The sequence below is a fragment of the Micropterus dolomieu genome, linkage group LG12, assembly GCF_021292245.1.
Source record: "Micropterus dolomieu isolate WLL.071019.BEF.003 ecotype Adirondacks linkage group LG12, ASM2129224v1, whole genome shotgun sequence".
NCBI classification, from domain to species: domain Eukaryota; kingdom Metazoa; phylum Chordata; class Actinopteri; order Centrarchiformes; family Centrarchidae; genus Micropterus; species Micropterus dolomieu.
In genome coordinates, this window is record NC_060161.1 from 33198927 (window position 1) to 33217608 (window position 18682).

Here is an 18682-nt window from a genome sequence, read left to right on the forward strand (position 1 = left end):
ATTTGGGTTTGATCAGCTGACGTGGAGGCAGAGCTGGATGGAGAATCATCTGGCCTCTCTACAGGATGAAGGTCTTCACTGCTGCTCTGAGGATCCTCTCCGGTCTGTAACAGGGTTGTTCCCAAAAAAACATAAAGCACTTCTTTTATGGAAACAGCAGAAACTATTCCACCTCCCAACACTCAAGCAAGACTGCCCCTCATGGCAGAAATCAAACAATCTCAACTCAACATTTTGAGATAATCGGCCGATACCTGCACTCACAAGGCTGACATAAAAAACCTTTCTGCGAACACATCTGCAGCAGCCTCCTCATCAGCTTAAAAGGACAGTTAGCATCCCTAATTTACGTTACTAGCCTCAGCTCCTACATGGTAACCACCATCCTTTCTTTAACAACCAGCATTCAGACTCCTCTTAATGGAGCTTTCACATCTGCCTCATTTAGTTTGGTTGAATCGCATTAGAGTTAGTTTCCCCACTTGGCGCGGTTCATTTAGGCAGTCGTGAATGCAGCAATCGCACCCGGGTGCGCACCAAAAGCCGGCCAAACAAGCGTACTCGGTACACTTTCAAAGGAACTCTGGTGCGGTTCGCTTTTGGTGTGAAAGCAAACGAATCAACCACAGGATTTTATGATAGCAGAGATGTGATCTGAGCATTATTTCCCAAAACTAAACCACTAATAAATCCATCTGCTGACCGTGACATGTGTTCAGAGATCTTATAATTGATCTGTAGAAGCCGCTATCTTTATGAAAATCATTTGGTAACGTATACTTGTCAGTGCGGGTATTTCTCTGATTAATAAGTTAAAATCTATTAAAAAAAGGACGGCAAGTAGTACTTTGTTTACTCTGTCAGTTTGTGAGAGCGATACAACCGTGTACTATAGGCTAACAAGCCCCGAATTATTACTGTACATGTCCTGTTTTTACATTATTATTCATAATAGACTATGCGGTCGATCTGCGGTCTAACATAACTAATCATGTATCTGTAACCACCATCTGTAAAAGGTGGAGCTCCTCCTCCTCCTCTCCTGTCTGCAAGCGTTTGTTCCCAAATTATATTTTTAAGAAAATTCAACTGATGCTGGTTCCATTTAAAGGGTGATTGAATTTTTGACTATCTCAGATGAAGCCTCAGGTAGTATCAGAGTCTTACAGAGCAGGGACCTGTATGTGGCATAATAATACTACAGTATCTACCTTCAGTCGGATGTAGAGGGCGGAGTATCCTGCTCCGGTGAGCCTGATGCTCCTGAAGATCTCCTCTGGTGTCAGCGTCTTTACTTCGAGCGGCTGGAGCCTCTTGCTCCTGTCGGACTTGAAGACGTTAAAAGGTTTGTTGTGTCCTGCCAGCTGAGGGAAGGTGGACCTCAGCAGGTCCAGAAAGTCCGCCTCCTGTAGGCCACGAGGACACTGCAGCTCCTGAACAGGACATTTCTGAAACACTGAAGCAGAGAAAAATAATTGTGAAATTAAGTTTATCTTTCCAACAGTTACCTCTCTGCAGATAAGTTGTTAATTCAGTCACTAATTAACACATATTTAATATTCACCGTTTTGTGAAAGAACATCTGACTGCAAATCCTCCAGTACGCAGACTCTGAGCAGGTGGTGATTGGTTCCTCCGTGAAGGCTTGGTCTGCCAGGCTTCCTCCTCACAGACGAATCTCCGGGAGACGATAACCTGAAAGATGGTCATAATTTCTGATTCTCCTGCAGCCATCTATGAATGTTATTATTAAGATAAATATTCAAATGTGATGTGACAATGAAGGTGACTGAAAACTAACTCAGGCCCACTGTGTTTAATGAAGTCAAGGTTTGGGAAAATTTAAAAAGTCTTTCAGTGTGAAAACAGTTCCCCATCTGATTTTGAGAAAATCATGCAGACAAATCATCCATCCAGCAAGAACGGATCATTGTGCACCCACCTGTGGGCAGATATGTTGTTCTCTTTAGTTTTTTGTTACCTGGGGTGTATTTGGGTTTGATCAGCTGATGTGGAGGCAGAGCTGGATGGAGAATCATCTGGCCTCTCTACAGGATGAAGGTCTTCCCTGCTGCTCTGAGGATCCTCTCCGGTCTGTAACAGGGTTGTTCCCAAAAAAACATAAAGCACTTCTTTTATGGAAACAGCAGAAACTATTCCACTTCCCAAAACTCAAGCAAGACTGCCCCTCATGGCAGAAATCAAATAATCTCAACTCAACATTTTGAGATAATCGGCCGATACCTGCACTCACAAGGCTGACATAAAAAACATAATTCTGCAGCAGCCTCCTCATTAGCTTAAAATGACAGTTAGCATCCCTAATTTACGTTACTAGCCTCAGCTCCTACATGGTAACCACCAACCTTTCTTTAACAACCAGCTTTCAGACTCCTCTTAAAACTCAAATATAATTTAATTTAACTTAGTTTCAGGATGTAACGTACAGTACAGGACAGAGTTGTACGTAGCAGTGGACTTAATTCTGCTCCTAAAGATTTGGTCTGGACAAAACCTGGACTCGTGTTGACCAAGCAACAGAATTCAGAGACTGTTGTGCCCACATCGTTACAGAGACCTGCCCCATCAACATCCCGGATCAGGCACTCGGCAGGAGGTCCATGTTCCGAGCTGTCAGCGCAAGACTCCAGCAAGATGAGAGGAGGTGGACTTTGTACTTGGTGCTCAAACGCAGTAAAGATGGACTCTGTTTCCTAAATGTCAGACTGTTTATTGTGAAGATGAAACCATATTATCATCTTGTACCCCAGATGCAAATTCAAAAAATGCACCGTGGAATGTTGTTGGTGTATACGTGTGTGTTACGGTGACCACATGTCCTCTTTTTGGGACCTAAAACATGCGTCCGGCTGGGATTTCTAATTCGCCCAAAATGTCCGGGATTCGGCTTTTACTTTCTACACTTGGTGATCAATGTGTGGCTTTTTTTGCATTGCTTTGACCTTTCTCTTTAGGTCCCGCCTTCTCGCACGCCACCACTGGTCTAAACTATATCTCAATCATTACCTTCAGCACCACAGCGACAGCATAAGCTTTCTTGCAAACAGTGGCACATGGTGCCAGGTGGATAGTGCCTCCACAGTAGCCTACACATTGCCATGGTGCCATCAATTACTAACCATTACTCCCAGCCCCAAACTTCCACCAGCAGCAGGTGTCCGTCTGCCTCCTGCCTCCACTCTTTTTTGAAAACCGAAATATGGTCACCCTAGTGTATGTTCACTGAACAAAATTATAAACGCAACACTTTTATTTTGCCCCCATTCATCATGAGCTGAACTCAAAGATCTAAGACTTTCTCTTTGTACACAAAAGGTCTATTTCTCTCAAATAGTTTTCACAAATCTTTCAAAGATGCGGATCAGATGCTGAAGGGTATTGCACAGGTGTACCTTAGGCTGGCCACAATAAAAGGCCACTCGAAAATGTGCAGTTTCACTGTATTTGGGGGGTCCGGAAACCAGTCAATACCTGGTGTGACCAACATTTGCAACACATCTCCTTCGCATAGAGTTGATCTGGTTGTTGATTTTGGCCTGGGAATGTTGGTCCACTCCTCTTCAATGGCTGTGTGAAGTTGCAGTCAGGTTGAGGACGACGAGCATGCAGATGAGCTTCCCTGAGACGGTTTCTGACAGTTTGTGCAGAAATTTTTTCGTTATGCAAACCATAGACCAGCTGTCCGGGTGGCTGATCTCAGACGATCTTGGGGGTGAAGATGCTGGATGTGGATGTCCTGGGCTGGTGTGGTTACATGAGGTCTGCGGTTGTGAGGCTGGCTGGATGTACCGCCAAATTCTCTGAAACGCCTTTGGAGACGGCTAATGGTACAATAAATTCACGGGCAACAGCTCTGGTGGACATTCCTGCAGTCAACATGCCAATTGCACGCTCCCTCAAAACATGCAACATCTGTGGCATTGTGCTGTGTGATGGAACTGCACATTTTGGAGTGGCCTTTTATTGTGGCCAACCTAAGGCACACCTGTGCGATACCCATGCTCTCTTATCAGCATCTTGATATGCCACACCTGTGAGGTGGATGGAATATCTCTGCAAAGGAGAAGTGCTCACTGACACAGATTTTGACACGTTAGTGAACAATATTGAGAGAAATAGGCCTTTTGTGTACATAGAGAAAGTCTTAGATCTTTGAGTTCAGCTCATGATGAATGGGGGCAAAAAGACTGTTCTCTACTGCTGTACATTTATTTATGTTGACTGTATGTTTGTCTACGTGTAGCACCTTATCACCACAGCAAATTCCTCGTATGTGTAAAACACTACTTGGCAATAAAGCTCCTTCTGATCCTTCTGTAGAGGGGAGATGTTTGTTACTGCTATATGGCTACTTATAAATGTTCTAAAATGCACCTACACTGATGATGGAGCAAATACACTATTGTGTGTAAAGACACACAGGTGATGCTGTTTATAATTTAAAGTACCTTCAGTCGTATATAGAGGGCTGAGTGTCCTGCTCCAGTGAGCCTGATGCCGCTGTAGATCTCTTCTGGTGTCAGCGTCTTTACTCTCAGAGGATGGAGCCTCCTGCTCTTGTCAGATGTGAAGAAGTCAAAATGTTTCTGAGCAGCCAGCTGAGGGAAGGTGGACCTCAGTAGGTCCAGGAAGTCCGCTTCCTGCAGGCCCAGAGGACACTGCAGCTCCTGCACCGGACATTTCTTAAACACTAAAACAGACAACCATTCATTGGGAAGTTAAGTTAAATTTATCTTTCCAACAGTTACCTCTCTGCAGATAAGTTGTTAATTCAGTCACTAATCAGTCAAAACATATCCTGTACCGGTTTTCGAGAGCACATCGGTCTGTGAGTCCTCCAGGATGCAGATCCTGAGATCCAGGTGCTTCTGTTTGTCAATGGCCCGAGGTCTACCGGGCCCTTTCCTGTCAGACTGGCCTCTGAAGAAAAATGACCTGGAGGGTGAAGATTGTTAAGAGGTTAGTGTTCACAGTTACACCCCTTCTGACTAGTTGATTATCCATTACTTTTGTAGTAAAGATCTCTATTTTATTCACTTACTTTCTCCAACTACCTCCCTTCCTTGATCTTACTTCCTTTCCTGTCTTTGCTGGAAACTCCTTGAGTTGGTCTGTCTAGGCCTATCCTTTCCTCACAAGACTAGCTATCTTCCAGTTCTATCTTCCGACCACAGAAAGGTCGGCCTTTGGATCCTCCAGTTGTAAACTGGCCTCTTGTATCTTTTTCCAAACGCAGTGTTGCCCTCTAAGCATTTCATTTGCACATTAAAATCCAAAAGAAACATATCCTTAATTGCTTTAAAGTAGTAGTTTACATCCCTTATTTACTTTACAAACCTCAGCTCCTTCTCGGTCACCACCATCCTTTCTTTAACAAACAGTTTATAGACTCTAAAAACTTTAGGTTATGAAATTAACCACGGTTCTCTAAGAACATGAGTGTGGTATCTCACTATCGGACATGCCACTCGCGCTGTCCCCCAGAAGCTATTTTCCTGACTGGCAGACAGACTGTCTGCTCCAGAGAGGAGGGACTTCCTCCTACTATAAGAGCTTGACGTAACGTTCTCTCCTCAGTCTTAGTAAGCATACCTCATCCTCGCTCCAGGCAAGGAGGGTGATCTGGTCAGATACCACACTCATGTTCTTAGAGAACTGGGGTTAACTACTCTTTCAACATTCGTTTCGGTATCTCACTATGGGATATGGAGACTCCCGTATTGCCAGCCAAGCTTACTCCGAGGACCGGCCATTAACAGCCAGCTAGATAGGCACCTCAGGAACAGAACCCTTCCGTTTTTAATTAATATTTAGATAATCGATTTTTGACATTAGTTAATTGATTCAGAATCTTCCACGTCCGCATAGCGATGCATCTAAGAATCTATTTTTTCTCCCACCCCTAATAGTAGCGCTAACAAATTATTATTAACCGTCCACTGAGACGTTGAAACTCTTTTCAATTCTCACTAGTCAGTTTTCAGATCTCTTCTGTCGCATACCCTGAGAAGACTTTTATAATCATACATACAATACTGCAGGCCAATTAATGTATACATTTTTGAAGAGGGATAACAGATGGTTTCAAAGAGAAGTGAAGGAATATATACACCAGAGTGGAGAAACCATCTCTCAACAAGGGATGAGGGCAAAGACACCACTTATCCCTCACCTACAATGCTGTCCTTTCATCCCTTCCCAAGAGACTGAACACACTCTCATATTTAGCAATGCCAATGACGGCCGTTCAGACTTGACCTCAGGTGACTCAAACGACTATAATGACTGCTGTCACGACAGCCAGGAGCACTAACGTACCAATCGTTATCCATTACGTTGATAACAACCTCACAGAAGTTAAAACACCTGGAATTTCCTGCCAGTCAGTCAGAAGTAAAGAAGTATTTTGGATGAAGACAAAACATCTTCCAGTAAGTTCAACCAGTCCAGATTTTAATCCTCATTAGATAACTACAGTATGACCTTGACTTGACATCAGGCTTGACTTAAACATTGCTTCCTAACTTTGTGAAAAGAATTGCTGCGTTATCTCCCCTGGCAAAGTGTTCGAGTCTACCAGCACACTTCCGACACATCATGTAGTTGGCTCGTAATTAAACTTAACCGAAACCGATCCAGGTATTTGAGTCAGTATTAGGCCAATATCCGATATAAGTACACATTATATAAGTAACATTATATAAGGATTTAAAATATTTTAAAGGCAACTGACCCTTTACTAAGTCACGCCCCATACGCGCAGCTGGCCAATCAGCGCAGTTTAGGACTTGCTCTAACCGAGGTCCAACACTTTCATGGCTACGCTCCATTGTGGAGTGCAGTAATAGGCAGTGGCAGCGTCGTGATAAAAGTCCGACAGGTCCGACTCTTTGTCGGACTTAGCAACAGTAACTAAGGGGGGCGTGGCTTAGCAAAGGGTCAATTATCTTTCAAATGTTTTTATACATATGACACATTTAAAATAAAAACTGACAGACTGAAAGTGAAATATTTTCACACTGCAGAATGTTCTGTGAAGTATTTTTTTTATGTTACGGGATGTGTAAAGATTAAAATCTGATTTTTTTAAAACTCAAATGTTGTTTTGGTTGGACTATAACACAGAGCACACAGAGGGACAGTAGAGAAGATTGAAAATGAGTCAATTGCTGGAATAAGTTTCAGTCGTGTAAAGCCAAGAAAAAATTACCTAATTACCTTGGGCTGAGCCCGGCTTCATCGCTTTTTATCACCACGGCGGGAGTGGACGTAATATCGGTGGTGGTACCGTGGTTTCTCTTTAAAAGGTGGAGTTCTACCTCTTCCTCCTCCTCAGCCTCTACCGCCTGGTGAGACAAATCTCTGGGAGACGATAACCTGAGACAGAAGACACAATGTCTGACTAGCCTGCAGTCACTCATGAACGTTATTATTAAGATAAATATTTAAATGTGATGGGAAAATGTGAGATTACAACTAAGTTAACTATGGGCCCACTGTGTTTCATAAAGAGTCCAGTAAACTGAGCACATCCAGTGCTGTGCAAAGATTCCAGTTTTCTGTTACCTGGGGTTCATTTGGCTTTGACCAGCTGACGTGGTGGCAGAGCTGGATGGAGAATCATCACTTCTCTGTACAGAAACAGAAAGACGCTCAGAACAAATATCTGCATCATGCTGCTGTTATTAAAATGACACAACAGACAGAAAGAAGCCTTTGATTTCATCAATAGTTGGCTTCAATAACTACCGATAAGAGCTTTTTTTTATTTATTTGATTTTTAGAAAGCCCATATGGCTACTTATAAATGTGAGGACCATCCTGAAATGCACCTACACTGATGATGGAGTGAGGACACTGATTTGTGTAGAGACATACAAGCGGTTTTTAATTCAAAGTACCTCCAGTCGGATGTAGAGGGCTGAGTGTCCTGCTCCAGTGAGCCTGATGCCCTTGTAGATCTCCACTGGTGTCAGCGTCTTTACTCTCAGAGGAAGGAGCCTCCTGCTCCTGTCGGATGTGAAGAAGTCAAACTGTTTCTGAGCAGCCAGCTGAGGGAAGGTGGACCTCAGTAGGTCCAGGAAGTCCGCCTCCTGCAGGCTACTAGGACACTGCAGCTCCTGAACCGGACATTTCTGAAACACTGACACACACAAAGATTCACTATGAGGTACGCGAATCAGCAGAGGCCCCACGAAACGAAACTAAACCATATTAGTATAGAATAGAATAGAAAAACTTTATTAATACCCAATGGGGAAACTCAATTGCCACTAGCTTACATCACACAACATATAGTATAAACAGAAAGCACAATCATGTAATGTTATCACGATACTTATGTCATTAAACGATGCTATCACGATACTTATGTCACAATATAATATTAGTGGGATTTTAAACATTTCTGCGATGCAATTTCTTAGCTTATTTTCCAACTTCACATAATGTCCACAAAAATAAAACTCTTTTCTGTTTATTCATCTTACTTTCAGTGAAGCTGATTTAGAATTAGCTTTACCGTCCTCAGCTAACGCTATCTCTGGACGGTGGCGTGTGAAATGAGCCCTCTTGTTCGTGGTATCCTGGAGTATTTTATTTTCATACGATAATCCCTGCAAATCCCATGTGTTATATCCATCTGAAGTTCATACATTTGATTTAAACAGACATTTAACTTCCTCCTGCACGCTGACGGTCACCAGAAAAAAAAACTCAGCAGCACCATCTAGTGGACGAAAAAGCAATTGATTTTATTATTCTGGTGCCAAAAAGTTAAATTCTCATGTGCAATTTATATAATTACAGATCGGTGTATCAATACGTTATTGCCAAAGAAAATATTGCGATACTCTGCTGTACCAACACCCCCTAATCTTTCCAACAAAAGCCTTCATACAGATTGAGTCACTAATCAATCAGTATTGGATAGGTCTTTGAAATGTACCGCTTTTTGAGAGCACGGCCTGCGAGTCCTCCAGGATGCAGATCCTGAGGGTTAGGAGTCTCCGAGGTCTGCTGGCCCTTTTCCTGTCAGACCAGGCTGTGGGGGAAATGGACCTAGAGGATGAAGATTGTTAGCAGGTTATTAACAAAATAAGACAGCTTAGTGTTTATTGCAGTTATATCACTTCTGACTGGTTGATTATCACTTTAGTGAACATACTGTACTTGAAAAGTTTGTGGACACTGGAGCATCATTACACCCATGTGTGGTTCATCAATCTGCTGCTCCAACAGTCTCCACACTGCTGGTTTCAAGCTTTTACCAGATGTTGAACCAGCTGCAGGGATTTGTTCTCATTCAGACACCAGAGGTTTCAGTGAGGTCCAGCACTGCCAGATCGGGCTCACAGTCCAGTTCATCTCAAAGATGGATGAAGTTGAGGTCAGAACTTTGTACAGGCCAGTCAAGTTCTTCATCACCCAACTGGGGAAACCTATTTTTTTATGAAGCAGCTTTGTGTTGTGGGCAAAAATACTGTTGCCACAAAGTTCCAAAATATCACTGTATGGTGTCGAATTTAAATATAATTAATTAGTGAACGCCACAATAGATACTGTAATAACAACCACCTAACAACGTGTTCCTATCACCAGCACCTTGCTGCTCAACGCACCACGCAACAGCTAAACAATCATCCTGAGCAACCATACTAAACTAATAAGCATCCTAGCACTGGAACTAACAATTATTTTCACAATCTATCATTTTCTTGATTAATCTATTAGTTTTTTGGTCTATAAAATGTCAGAAAATGTTGAAAAATGTTTATCAGTGTCCTGGTCAAAGGTAAGCTCTACTATGTTCAGGCCGTTGACTGCTTCTACATCAGCAGTGGTTGGTGCAACAGTGTGATTGAACAGCACTGTTCTTCGGATCTGGTATCATTTTTCATAATGTGTAAGCCCTTCTACGCTCCCTGGTCGGTGTTGACATTTCACCGCAGGCCAACGTGCAGGACGCTCAATCTGACAAGATACTGTGTGAGTGGAGCGGACAAACCTGGACTCCTTAATTTACTGTTCTTGGCTACTGTAAAAAATTAAATCTTTGCCCCAAACTCCCCAAATACAGACGGTTTATTAAATGTCCGATCAGAGAGGAGAAAACTCTGGATCACTGCTACACTACAGTGAGCAGTGCCTATCACGCCGTCGGCATTTAGAGCCAGAACCTTCCCCTCTGCTCTTCTCCACGTAGAGCTGCACCTCCAGTCACCAGTCCGTCAAGCTCCTGCACCTTGCAGACGACAACTCTCACTGGGCTCATCTCTGGTATCATAGTGGTGGGAGACTGTCCCGCAAAGTCCACTGACCGACTGACACTGACGCTCATTTAGATTATCAAAAATAGTTGGCTAGAAGCTCTAGTCTCTGGTGGTTGTGGGATTTGTGACCTTGATTTGGTTTGATATTCAGGGTCCTTCAGATGGTCTCGTGTGGGGCTGGTTGCTGGTTGCTGCTGCTCTCCATCATCATTGTACCACATGAGGGCCAGGCTCCCAGTGTCCCCCACACCTGGACCAAAGATTGGAAAATTAAAAATGCCCATTACTTCCCAAACTCCACAATTACCAGCAAACGGTCACTTCTAATTTATGCTGTACAATCTAAAGGAATTGACGATGAAAAGCCGTCTGTGAGTTTTAGTCGAAGGACGTGTCCGTGGCATGCTGCCAAAGTTCGATGGTTCGCCATGAAACAGGATGTTGTTTTAACTTCACTGTACACGCTCAGATCTGGACAAAATTTGACGATTTGGTAACACACCAAATCACGACAATGTTCACTCAATGTGATAGAGCCACCACATGCCAGGAACATTTTGTACCTTTTAAATTACTTATTTGACAGGTTTACTTTACAAATTAGGATTATTATTTTTACAAACAAAACGTTATGAAGAGAACTTTACAGTTTCACCCATTTATTGAAGTGATTCATCCTAATAATTGGTTTGTTTTCCTAATTTTATAACACGTTTAATAGAAAGTGTGTAGACCCACCTGACTGCTTTGTGTGCGCCTCCTCCTCCCTCACAACAGCTTCGTGGCCTTCTGGATCTGGGTCTGAGATTTGGGCTTCTGTTTTCAATCAAAAGTAAAAGAAACTCAGATAAATATATCAAAAAGTTATATAAAAATGCTGCAATGAACAGCCGAAGGCCACTTGTGTTTTAATAGCAGCTTCATCATCGTACAGAACAAGGCGAAGCTCAAACACGATAATAACAAGATAATCATATATAACTAATGTCCCGCAAGTTAAAGTTATGTCTCATTATAAGCAGATTTAAACGGCAGGGCCCATGAACCAGCGTCACACTTGACATTTACAACATTAAGTAACACTTTTTATATGCCGATTTGTAAATCACTTCATGAAAATGTGTGTAAGTTTTCACTTTATGTCCTCAGGAGTCTGCGGGTTTGTCAGCGAGCAAATACACTTTAAATTAGCGTTTTTTTAAATGAAGTTCCACAACGTAAAAAAACAAAGCCTGTTATTTCTTCCTGCAATAATTGAGCCACTGACCTCTCCTCTCTAGTTTGACCCGAGGCTGCAGCACCGCCTCCAGCTGCCTCCTCTGCCGGTCGATCTCCTGCCTCAGACCCGAAGCCTCCTCCTCGTACCCGGCTACGGTTCTCTCCACAACCGCGAAGATTTCCTGCGCGGCTGTTGTCAGTTTCTCGGTGACGATTCCTCTCAGGATCTCCGTCTTGGACATGTTATTGAGGCTGTCGAGGGTCCCCGAGCCGCCGCTGTTCCCGTTCATCCAGTAAAGCATCTTTATTTTCCTCTCGCAGCTGTATTTTGTTTATGCACAACTTTGTTCGTTTGAACGGGGTTGTTCCGGGTTTTGGTGTAGCTACAAATTGTGTCCGATGAGACACAAAAACAAAGCGGTCTGTTTGGAAGATCAAATCAATAACTGATTTGATTTTCTTCTCTTCACTCACTCGTAGCATTCTGTTAACTGGTGAATATAATCTATTAACATGTCCATTTTTAAAATCATTCTTACTTTACAGTGCTAAAAATATCGGATTGCAACCCTAATGCTGTCCAGTGAAGAATGCACAGACCTGTATTTTGGGGAAACAAAACCATCTCTGCACAAACAACATGGCTCATCACAGAAGAATCAACTCCCCGGGTTACGTACATTTGTTTCTGTCAAGGAAACCAACGTTTATACCAATGGACAGGGAGAACAAATGGTGAAATGAAACAATGAATGAAGCCATCAAAGTAGAGAGACCATCTCTCAACAGGGGAGGATGTCTGCAACTACAGGTGCTCTGATCAGGATTTTTGGGGCCAATCACAGATCGCTAAAAGCAGTACTGACCGATACCGATCAGCAGGTCTATTTGAAGCCTTCTATATATCATGTAGCATTATATATTTATTTAACTTTTATTAAAAACCCTGCATCATATCTCCTGAACCAAACATGATAACACAGAAAAGGTGACGTCTACCCCCATGTTTTGATGGTCAAGGATTGCAAAGATAACATATTCAAGATCATAAACTTTTCTGGTGAAAAGTAAATGGTGAAGTTAGGTTTACACAGTCTGATAAGATGTGGAGTGAAACTTTGAGCATATTTCATGTAACCTTTAATTTTCTATCACTCTCTGAAGCCATAATGGTCTCTTATCTTAGTGTCCAAAAGGGGCATTTATTTCCATTGCAACCATATGACAGTTGAACTGCCACTCTGTGTTTACATTGGTGGGGTGGTGAAGGCGCAATGGATAAGATGCACGCCTTTGGTGTGAGATACCCGGGTTCATTTACCCACTGTGACCCATCCACCATTGTGTCCCTGAGCAAGACACTTAACCCCTCGTTGCTCCAGAGGTGTGTGACCTCTGACATATGCAGCAATTGTAGGTCGCTTTGGATAAAAGGATGTACTGAATGAGTAAATGTAATGTACCAGCGCTGCACTCTGCCTGAGACAATCAAACCATTGAAAGCTTTCCAGAATTTCTGTTCACTAGAATCAGTTAATGTATTGAATGTAATAAAATAGTATATTATTTTTCATTCATATTCAAACTGTGGCAGGCATATATCAGTGAAATATGCCCTGGCAGAGTGTTGCATGAATCCAATTAGGACGAGTCGGTTGGTGATCAAGGCATATGAATAACATCTGCACGCATAATGTGTGAGAGAAAAGGAGAAAGCGCTCTGTTTCTTATTCCCATTCGGTAGGCTAAACTAAAAAAAAAACACGGTAATAACCAAAAAAATCTTTACCTTTGTCACGGCCAGACTAGTAGACCTAAGAGCTAGCTATCTTTGAAAACTGCTCATATTACTTTACGTGACTAACCTTCTGAGCACTCCGCAAGACACGCTGCAAATTTATTGATTTCACCTCATACCTCCACAGCATCTCTAATCTCTGCTGACTCTATTACTTCTACATCTTTGCACATGTTCCAATCGCATATTATGTGTATATTTTCTATTCTTTTATTGTTTCTTTTACTCTTTTTATTACATTCCCCTTTGCTGCGGTGCCAATTTGAACTTCCCAGACGGGGATCAATAAAGAAACATCTTAATCCCTTCCAGTCAGTTTAACTGACGAAGCCTCTTGGGTGAGAGGCAAAACGTCCTCGAGTATCTTCAAACAAGTCCATTTACCCTTGATTTATTTATTTAACCTTTATTTAACCAGGGGAAAAGACCCATTGAGATAATATCTCTTTTTCAAGGCCGCCCTGGCCACAAAAAGGGAGCAGGGAAACAAGTCTAACAGTACAAACAAAACAACAGTACAAAATACTATTATAAATTAAAACAAGTTGTGAGGTGGATGGATTATCTCTGCAAAGAAGAAGTGCTCACTAACACAGATTTTGACAGATTTGTCAACAATATTTGAGAGAAATAGACCTTTTGTGTACAAAGAGAGTCTTAGATCTTTGAGTTCAGCTCATGATGAATGGGGGCAAGAGTGTGCATTTATAACTTTGTTTATTGTATGAGAGGAGGACATTTTGTTAGAAGAGGATAGACTTTAAAGTACCCAAATTACTGTTGTTAGTTAACGTATATCTGTACATGAATAATACACTGAATGTATTTGGTAAAATTTCAAAGAAAAAGATATTGCGGTGTATCACTTTTTTTTTTTTTAATATCGTGCAGCCCTAATGAAGGACAGATGTAGTTTTCAGCACCATCAAAACAACCTCCATCACCACGTTTCAGACAGAACAGGCTGATAAAATGTGTCTTTTAGGACGTGGATGCGTTCAGAATTGGGTTTTCTTCCCCCTGGTGGCTCTTCATGTGTGTTTTCAGACAGTGGCTCTGAGTGAACGCTTTGCCGCAGACCGTGCACTTGTAAGGTTTCTCTCCATTGTGGGTCCTCATGTGGACCGTCAGGTGTTCTTGGCGAGAGCTCGCTTTCCCACAAACCCCACAGACAAACCGCTTGATGCCCAGGTGGGTCCTCACATGGTTGTTCAGGTAAGTCTTGTGTTTAAAGCAGCGGCCGCACTCTGAGCAGCTGTAAGGCGCTTTGTCGGTGTGCAAACGCATGTGCGCCTTCAGGTCGCCGTTGGATACGAAGCCTTTGCTACATATGCTGCAGATGAACGGCCTCTCGTTGCTGTGCGTTAGCATGTGAGTCGTCAAGCTGCAGTTTGAAAGGAACGTCTTGCAGCAGATGTGGCAGAGGTACGGCCGGTCTCTGGAGGTGTGGATCTTCTCGTGTGCCTTCAACGTTCCGGGAAGTTTGAAACGCTTCCCACAAACCTCACAGCCATAACGTCTCTCCCCTGAGTGGGTCGCCTTGTGGCGAGTTAAAGATCGCCGGTCGGCCAAAGATTTACCACAAACATTACAGTGGTACTTGGTGGTACTACCTGTGTGTACCTTGCTGTGAGCTTTGAGCTGCGTCTTTAGACCAAACGCCTTCAGGCAAATATCACACTTGTGTGGTTTATCAGCCACGTGGATCCAACGGTGAACACTCAAAGCAGACCACTGACCAAAGGTTTTGTGGCAAACGTCACATTTAAACGGTCTGTCTCCTGTGTGTAGAGTGGTGTGGGAGTTGAGGCTAGTTTTGGTGAGGAAAGATTTCCCACAATATGAACAGTCGTGAGTTTTTTGATAGTTTCTAAGATGTCCCTTTAACTCTTCCACAGATTCAAACTGCTCTCCACACACTCCACAAACAAGCTGTGATTTCTCAATGTGACTCAGGGCGTGTTTGATCAAACTGCCCAGGTTTCTGTACCAAACTCCACAGACTTTACAGGGCGTTTTACTGCTCCCAATCAACTGCCCCTTCACAGCAGACAAATTGGACTCTAGCTTCTTCCTCTTATTTGGCGACTGCAGCTCAGGATCTGGTTTCCAGTCGTCGTCTCCGTCAACCGCCTCATCTCCATCTTTGTCATCGTCATCACTGGAGTCCACTTGGCTCTCAGCAGCATCTTCATCATCAGCTTCCTCCGTTTCCATGTCTTGTTGTTGTGATGTTGAGCTGCTGGACTGAACATCCACTTTGTCACCTTCCACATGCTGAACAGAGCAGCTGTGGGGAAAAATGTAAACATTACTTTGTGCATACACAGATAATTGTAGTGTCCTCACATTAATCCGGACCAAAGTTTAACATAAAATACAACAATTATTACAAGGTTCGCTGTGTGTGATAAAACTGCACATTGTCGAGTGGCCTTTTATTGTGGCCAGCTCAAGGCACACCTGTGCAATACGCATGCTGTCTGATCAGCATCTTGATATGTCACACCTGTGAGGTGGATGGATTATCTCGGTAAAGGAGAAGTGCTCACTAACACAGACTTTGACAGATTTGTGAACAATATTTGAGAGAAATAGGCCTTTTGTGTAAATAGAGAAAAAGTCTTAGATCTTTGAGTTCAGCTCATGATGAATGGGGCAAAAACAAAAGTGTTGCATTTATAATTTTGTTGAGTGTAGTAACTTTCCACCACAAAATTAATTTGAAGGCAAACTATATAACAAATTTGAAATAAAAAGCGACGGCCCATTCAGAGACTGACTTTGCATCAGACCTGATCTCTGGACTACTCGTATGGAGTAAACACAACCTGGTACTACTGAGCACAGAGAGGAACAGCAGAGAAGTTTCTACAGAACTTTTGATCTTTCTTTTCAAACATGAAAATTAGTAATTTGCTGGAATCCGTTGCAACAGAAATTGACACAAGTTCTTTTTAAATTACCTTGAGCTGAGCCCGGCTTCATTGCTTTCTATCACCACGGCGGCAGTGGACGAGGACTCAGTGGTGGCGTCGTTTCTCTGTAAAAGGCGGAGCTCCTCCTCCTCTTCCTCTTCCTCCTCCTCCTCTTCCTCATCTCCTGTCTGCAAGAATTTGTTCCCAAATTATATTTAAAGAAAATTCAACTGATGCTGGTTCAATTCAAAGGGTAATGTAATTTTTGACTATCTCAGATGAAACCTCAGGTAGTATCAGGGCCTTACAGAGGAGGGACCTGTACGTGGTAAAAGAAGACGGGTAATATTACAGTATCTACTTTCAGTCGGATGTAGAGGGCTGAGTATCCTGCTCCGGTGAGCCTGATGCTCCTGAAGATCTCCTCTGGTGTCAGTGTCTTTACTTTGAGCCGCTGGAGCCTCCTGCTCCTGTCGGACTTGAAGACGTTAAAAGGTTTGTTGTCTCCTGCCAGCTGAGGGAAGGTGGACCTCAGCAGGTCCAGGAAGTCCGCCTCCTGTAGGCCACGAGGACACTGCAGCTCTTGAACCGGATATTTCTGAAACACTGAAATAGACAAAGATTCACCAGGAGTTCCACATTACCTCTTAACAACCTCCATCCAACACATTTAGTCCATACAGAACTACATCTTTAAAGTTCACCATTTTTTGAAAGAACATCTGACTGGGAATCCTCCAGTACGCAGACTCTGAGCAGGTGGTGATTGGGTTCTACGCGAAGGCGTGGTCTGCCAGGCTGCCTCCTCACAGACGAATCTCTGGGAGACAATACCCTGATAGATGGTGAACAGAAGACACAATATCTGATTATCCTGCTGTCATCTATGAACGTTACTATTAAGATAAATATCCCCGGTCATGTCCCGGCAGCTCGCACACATCATCTACTTCTCTCCCTCACAGGGACCTGGAATATCCTGGTAACCTGGTAACGTAACTAGGTACTTTTATCACCCAGTAATAAGTAAAGTAATACTATTACATTTTAAAGGAGTAATGAGTAACTTGCCCCACACTGGTTTCGAACCCCACATAAAGTCTGTTGATCAGTCATGTTTTTACCACCAATACAAATATAAACAAGGTCAAGTCTTTAATTTCTGCCAAAGATCTGGAGAAACTCATCCATGCCTCTAACTCTACTCTAACTCCCTTTAAACCTGTCTCAGTCAGAAATCAATTCATCGCCTATAATTAGATAGGGCCGGGCGATATGGCCAGAAATTTTAGCACGATAAAAACATTTCATACCGTCGATATCGATAATTATCACCATAAACGTCAAATAAGTATTTCTTTAGCGTTTAAAGGCTGATTTTTGCTCCCAAGTGAAAATTGAAGAAACCAGATGGTTAATCGTGGTTTTAAACTTTTCTTTATGGTCAGAATGTGACAAACACTTTTTGCCAAACAGTGGATCACTTAACATATCTGAGGTAGAACATTCGAAAAATTATGATAAAATCTTTTTCAACAAATATGAATAGTGAATATTTTTATGTTCATTTCAGGCGGGGATGAGTCCGCCTACAGGTGGGAGATCGACCATCTGGTGACCTGGTGCAGCCAAAACACTCTGGAGCTCAACGCTCAGATGACAGTGGAGATGGTCATGGATTCAGAAAGAGCCCAGCCCCACCCTCCCCATCATCCCGTTGACTCCCCCGTCGCCACGGTGGACTCCTTCCGCTTCCTGGGCACCATCATGTCCCAGGACCTCAAGTGGGAGCTGAACATCACCTCCCTCACCAAGAAGGCCCAGCAGAGGATGTACTTCCTGCGGCAGGTGAATACGTTCAGCCTGCCAAAGACAATGATGGTGCACTTCTACACCACCATCATTGAGTCCATCCTCACCTCCTCCACCACCATCTGGTATGCTGCTGCCACTGCCAGGGACAAGAGCAGGCTGCAGCAAATCATTCGGTCTGCAGAGAAGGTGATTGGCTGCAATCTTCCATCTCTTCAGGACCAGACGTGCCAGAAGCAATAAACGCCTGTTTCAAAGAAACGACCTGTGTCTGTGTTGTTGTGAAGAGAGCTACAAATAGACTGGCTTCAGCAGAAGAAAATCCACCTTCTGGAGTGGCCCAGTCAGAGTCCTGACCTCAACCTGATTGAGATGCTGTGGCATGACCTCAAGAGAGCGATTCACACCAGACATCCCAATAATATTGCTGAACTTTAACAGTTTTGTAAAGAGAAATGGTCCAAAATTCCTCTTGACTGTTGTTCAGGTCTGATCTGCAACTACAGGAAACGTTTGGTTGTGGTTATTGCTGCCAAAGGAGGGTCCACCAGTTATTAAATCCAAGGGTTCTGCACACTGCACTGTTTACACAGTGTGTTCAATACAAATATGAAAACATGTAACTGTTTGTGTGGTATTAGTTT

At 43.0% G+C, this 18682-nt stretch overlaps 1 protein-coding gene across 7 annotated transcripts in view; it reads right to left on the reverse strand.

Annotated features, from left to right (window-relative positions):
- LOC123980886 (zinc finger protein 37-like) overlaps positions 1-18682 on the reverse strand; it is a 72604-nt gene that overhangs the window by 4324 nt on the left and 49598 nt on the right. The window contains exons 1-12 of one of the 7 annotated variants that reach the window (XM_046065454.1): positions 11560-11882; positions 11031-11108; positions 10422-10542; positions 8969-9081; positions 7923-8164; positions 7588-7652; positions 7240-7398; positions 4826-4956; positions 4470-4711; positions 1982-2112; positions 1565-1695; positions 1212-1456 (exon numbers count right to left, since the gene is read on the reverse strand). In XM_046065454.1, the coding sequence (XP_045921410.1) occupies positions 1212-1456; positions 1565-1695; positions 1982-2112; positions 4470-4711; positions 4826-4956; positions 7240-7398; positions 7588-7652; positions 7923-8164; positions 8969-9081; positions 10422-10542; positions 11031-11108; positions 11560-11812 (1911 nt within the window). In that variant the 5' untranslated portion in view covers positions 11813-11882. The other 6 variants (XM_046065456.1, XM_046065453.1, XM_046065451.1 and 3 more) reach the window with 6 other exon arrangements.